Source organism: Cetorhinus maximus, chromosome 13, assembly GCF_964194155.1.
Source record: "Cetorhinus maximus chromosome 13, sCetMax3.hap1.1, whole genome shotgun sequence".
NCBI lineage: Eukaryota > Metazoa > Chordata > Chondrichthyes > Lamniformes > Cetorhinidae > Cetorhinus > Cetorhinus maximus.
Genome location: NC_135891.1, coordinates 33699232 through 33705231, shown reverse-complemented (window position 1 = coordinate 33705231; position 6000 = coordinate 33699232). Strand labels below are relative to the sequence as shown.

The 6000-nt window shown below is 41.1% G+C and overlaps 1 protein-coding gene across 1 annotated transcript in view; it reads right to left on the bottom strand.

Annotated features, from left to right (window-relative positions):
* Positions 1–1540: 1540 nt before the first annotated feature.
* Positions 1541–6000, bottom strand: part of LOC144688534 (collagen alpha-1(XIV) chain-like) — a 203560-nt gene continuing 199100 nt past the window's right edge. Inside the window, exons 46-48 of the mRNA XM_078555234.1 lie at positions 3951–4028; positions 2691–2846; positions 1541–2517 (exon numbers count right to left, since the gene is read on the bottom strand). Coding sequence (XP_078411360.1) covers positions 2471–2517; positions 2691–2846; positions 3951–4028 — 281 coding nt within the window. The 3' untranslated portion in view covers positions 1541–2470. The remainder of the gene's footprint in view (positions 2518–2690; positions 2847–3950; positions 4029–6000) is intronic.

The following is a 6000-nucleotide window of genomic DNA, read 5'->3' as shown; positions in this document are numbered from 1 at the left end:
CATTATCTCTACTCTTTGTCTCTTACTGCTCAGCCAATTTTCTAACGAGGTCAATAATTTGTCCTTAATTCCATGGACTTCAATTATAGCTAACAGTCTATTATGAGGGATTTTATCAAATACCTCCTGGGCGCCCTATAAGCAATATCCACATAAATTCCCCTGCCCATTATTTTAATCACTTCTTCAAAAATTTCAATCAGGTTTGTCAGGCCTGACCTACACTTCACAAATCCATGCTGGCTCTCTGATCAGCTGAGAATACCACCACCTGGAAGTTCCCCTTCAAGTCACTCACCAACCTGACTTGGAAATATATCGCCATTCCTTCACTGTTGCTGATCAAAATCCTGGAACTCTCTTCCTAACAGCACTGTGGGTGTACCTACACCACATGGGCTGCAGCGGTTCAAGAAGGCAGCTCACCACCACCTGCTCAAGGGCAACTAGGGATGGGCAATAAACGCTGCCACATCCTGTGAATGAATAAAAGAAAAGTTTCAAGGTGCTCAGTCACCCTATCCTTAAATTTGGGCTCTAATAATTTCCTTACAACATCTGCTAGGCTAACTGATTTAAAATTCTGTGGTTTCCCTCACCTTTTTTAAATAGCGGAGTGACGTGTATAATTTTCCATTCTAAAGGAAGCGTTTCCAAATTCAGAGAACTTTGGATTATAGGATCTGTAAGGAGGCATAGAAGGAACGTATGTCTCCCACTGAATAGTGGTCACCAAACATCCTCTCAAACATCCTCTCAATAACAAACAAACAGGAGACATACATCAGGACATTTGACTTCATCCCACAAAGTGGCTTGTGCTGTGCATGTATATTTACAGCAGAAGCTTCTTATTAAAACAATGCATGCCCTGCATGACAGTGCTGTTCATATAGCTATTGGTGCTGTGGTAAGATGATTGCTGAGGGCCAGAGTTACCAGGAGCTCCTTGGAATTGAGATGGTCCTTGTGCCCCCTGCTCTAACTCCCTCTTACAAGGACATGCAGGTCTGGTTGCCGAAAATTTGTTCCTTAGTTCTTCAATTGGACTGTCATCTTTATCACCCAGGTTGCCCATTTCCTCCAGTTTTGTGACTATGTCTTTAAGCAGCAGCAGGTTTCACAAACTGTTGTTGTATCAGGCATACAGCCTTCCTGCCTCTGTTTATGCAAGTTAGTGGACTCCACAATTTATACTGCGTCAGTGCCAAGATCTAAATTGGCCATCCCCTTTGATGTGGCCTCGATCTTTGCTCCTTCTGATCCAAGGAGTGTAGACTTGAATGTATCTAGTGCACAATTGACTTAGCCAGCCAACATTGATGCTGCTCACCTGCCACTATTCCAGGTTTGAATTCCCCTCCCTTAAAGCTCATAGCTGTGTATCTCTCAGCATTCTTCGAAGGATTCATCACAGTCCCTCCCCCTCTCACCTTTCCATCCATCACATCAACATATTCCAACTCATTATGGGTCAGTTTAATATTAATTCCATTCTAAATGACATGCAAAAAATAACTATTATTACTTTTGGTTTGAAATAAATGTATTCATGCTATTGGGAACCTAGAATACATTCGCAAGTGTAAAAATAATTTGAAGCATGGACATAAATTCTTAAATGATTGGACAGAATGCTCTGACATTAAAATTGGTCAGGGAGCATTGACTGACTTCTAATGAAACAGTACGCTACAATTAAAAAGTACATTTAAAAACCATAGTTAATTCTGGACATTTTTACAATTATTTTGTGATTATATGTATGCTTGGAATGATGTTGAATGGGAAATATTCACATTTTTACATCTACATCTCCCAGGCTAATACTTAATGACATGACAATATCTGCCCTTGCATCAATAGGAAATTTCACTAATTCTAAATTAACTGCACATTGAGGCAAAATATACAATTACTGTATTTGTTTATTCATATTGATTTTGAAAAACAGTAAGATACTATCATTCAAAAAGATACAAAAATCTCATTTGCCAAATGACTGTAGTTCTTCAACAACAGTGAACACTGTCAATCTTCAGCAATACGCAAACATTGAAAAAGGATTTCCTTGCAGTTAACTTCAAATCAGCCACCATAAGCAAGTCTCTTTCTCTTTCGTTATCTCGCTGTGATTCAGAATAAATCTAATAAAATTCATATTATTTGATTGATCAACACGTCCTTTATGATAGCAGACATTTTTCTATACTGCAACATCAGATTTCTTTACAATGACCAATATTTCATATATCTCACCATCAACCTGTCCCATTCCCCATCGAACAGTACATGCTGGAACTTACAGTGCCATCACAATGTGATATGAAAATGATTCTGTTCTCAAAATCTGAAACGTGTTTGTGGTTCATTCAACTGAACATTTTTCATTATGTTGAAATAATTTGCTTTGGTTGTTCTGATCTCCTTACACATAAAAACAAGAATTGCTTCCATAACTGTAAATGATTTAAGGCAGGTATTGCAATTCACCCTCAGGTTCAATGTCTGATTCACCTAATTAAAACAAAATTTTTAAAAATTAATAGCAAAAATAGAAACCAGAAATAAAGATTATCAAACTAAAAATCTCTTGTGAAAAGGTTTTAAGAGGAAAGGTATATTTAAATCAAAGACTAACTTAGAAGCTGTTAACTCAGTAACATTCGGCAAATGGTAATCATACTTACGCCTTGGGTTAAATGTGCTGCAGGTAGGGACATCACAATGTCCCGCAGGACCTGGTGGCCCAATGGATCCAGGAAAACCTGGCAGCCCAGGACGGCCTGGTGGGCCAGGCAAGCCCTGTGGTCCTTGTTTCCCACGTTTCCCTTCACCTCGAGGGCCTACACAAACGTACAGAAGTTAAAGCATTGTTCAGTGAGAAAACAAAGTTACACTATCTTGTCATGAAGTGACAGCGCAACAGAGGCTGGCGGTGCACTTGGTTACAGAATCTCCTTTCACCTCTGGGTCTATGGATCAAATTCAATTTCAGACTGACGGGATGGATTGCCTTTACTGGTTCTCAGAGTCCAACATGAAACTAATTTAGGTGTTTGCATTGCAATTCTTGGTGGAGAAGAAACTAATTGACTTAGTTGCATTCTCTTTCAGAGGATTCACAGGAATGGCTAATACAGGAAATAGTAAACTGTTGGGAGTATGGGGCATTTTTTTGAAGTTGGATGAGAATAATAATTTTCCTTTAGCCAGCCTAACCCGAATTCAGGAGTGCTTGATACTGGCACTCAACAAGAAGGGTAAAGAGCTCCATTGCCAGTGGTCTCCTTTCTTGCTGAATCTGATGGGAGGTGAGGGAAAAATCAGTTAAATGAAGCTTTCTGTGTAGAGAAACATATTTGGGTCGAATTGATAGGTCCTTATTCTTCATACAAAAATAATCAATAAATGAACTTTTTGGTCAAGTAGAGGCAAAACTCAGGTTATTTAAGAAACAATTGGATGACACAAAGCGGGGGAGTGGGGGTGGAGGGGGAGGTGTGGGGACTGCAGAATCTTTCCAGGTGGATGGATTAAAATAAGTTAAATATCTTTCCTTGTCTAATTTATTTGGTGATACGGCTTGCTGATGTATTGCTCACATCTTTCAATTACTTCACGCATATTTAAATGTGCAGCATGGAGTCAGCTTGTATCAGCTATTAAACTGAGTGAAATTCATAATTAGTTGAGGTGATTAAATTGGTGAAGATCTGCTTATACTGGCTGAAGTAAAAGGATTCAATTCTTCCTATTTAATACTGTGGCAAAGATTCAGGTGCAGCAGTACTTCTCTTTCTCTTAAGCTTTTGGTTGTAATGAGAATCCTGTCAATCTGAGTAATGCTGTAAACCCCACAATTTTCATCTGCTTTCAGTATGAATTTTAGCCACGTTTTGTAGCTTTATCACAGTCAGAGATTGACTGATAATGAACATTATCATTACCTGGCGTCCCTCTTGGTCCCTCAGAGCCTGGAGCATTGATTCCTGGGCTACCCTTCTCTCCTTTATTGCCTGGTTTACCTATTGACAAAAGGTTTCAAGCTTAGACAAATTTAAGACTACATAGACCAGCAGAAACAGATACCAGTCTGAATGTAAATGATCCAATTGCTGTACATCTGTGTAATGCAAATAATCACTTACCATGAACACCATGAGGTGCATTTCACCAAATAGCACTCTGTACATCATACAATGGGAGTGTATCAGGATCTTAGCATGGGCATTAGTACTCTCTGCTCCTTCATTAAGGAGGGACTTGAAAACCTCAAATGCCTGAAGCCAGATCAATACCATCATGCTAAGCTTGGCACAGAGGGCAATTGTTAAAATCAAATAAGAAAAAAAGTCAAGAATAAGAAAGGCCTATTCAACCCACTGAAGTGTTTCCCTCCTGCACCCAACTCTCTCATTAAAACCCATCTTTGGATTCCCCTAACTCTCCGATTGAATCTCACCCCTCTAGCATTTTGACCCAGTAAAGCTTATGAGTTGAGCAGCCTAACTCTGCATTTGCATCCAATGTTGCTTCCATTGTTAGTTACGGTAAAATGATATCTTATGGTTCCCAAGCAAAAATCATTCTCATGGGGCAGAATTTTGTCCTTGCTGAGGGTGCTCAGCAGGGACGGTTGGGAAGCCGACCACTGCCTGCGATCAGCAACGCACCGCGATTTTACACGGGCGGGCCAATTAAGCCTCGTCCAGCGTGCAATGCGAGCAGCAGCGCTCAGCACTGCCTGTGCGGGTGGGGGGCGAGCAGGCTTAGTGCCTACATCACGCATCATTCTCCCTGAGGCAGCTCCGTGACTCAGGGAGAATGAGCGCTGTTTAAAAAAACTAATGAACAAAGTAAAAATGTCATAAAACATGTCCTCTCATGTAACATGTCATATGAGCAGGGACATGTTTTTAATTCAAGTGCAAAATTTTTATTTTATTTTTATTTGCTTTGGGAAACCTCATCCTGCCCGTGGATGAGGTTTCCTAAAAAGTGCAAAGGCCGCTTGGCCTTTTCACCTTCCCGCCAACCGTTAGGTTGGACGGGCAGCGTAAATTTGAATTTAATTACCTTTTTAATGGCCTTAATAGGCCTTTTAATTGTTGGCGGGCACGCTGCTGACTCTGGTGCACACCCGCCGAACGAAATATTGTGGGACTACGCGATGACGTTGAGATGCTCGCTTGACGTTATCGTGCGTCATTTTATACTCGATGGGTTGGGCGCGCGCCTGCCCGCCGAACTCAATATTCTGCTCATGAATTTTTTTAACTGATTAACTAAAAATCAATATCAGAGGAGGCACCTTTTACACAGGGACATAGGGTATGATTTTGAATTTGTGCCTAGCCCATGTGTGAAGTTGGTGGCACACCCATAGCAACTGCTTGATGGATTAAGCAAGAGGCCTTAAACCATTTTTAGCTTTGGGCCTCAATGGACCACAGTTGGTGAGCTGCCAGTGTTCAACAAGTACAAACTGTGGGCGTGCTGAATCAGAGTGGGCGGAAAATCCAGCAGCTCCATAAACAAGCTGAACCAGAAGTCATCAATAAAGAAAAGGTGGGGAGCGGAGGTGCCCATTGTGGAGAGTGGGCCTAGACAGCAATCTGTGGTGGGCTGCAGTAATGTTGCATTTCTGCTCCTCCGGGCCTCATGAATATTGCCCCCAAACTTTTCCAGGCCATTTTAACAATATCCTCTCTAAGGATCATTGGGTTGGCTGCTCACAGCCAGTCATTCGCAGCAAACTCTTTGCCTATTTGTGCTTGGAAGTTGCAATCAGCCTCCTAGAACTGAATTAACTCCAATTTCCATATGCAAGCAACTTCCCATCTATATTAGGTGCCCTTTACAGGCTCACCCTGCCATTTCAACTGATGAACTCCATTAAATTTTTAAAGCCAATCTCCAAGGTGGCTTACATCACTGGCAGAACTATTTATTAATTTTCTCCTCTCCTCTTGCTGCGGTATTCTCACACGAGCGACA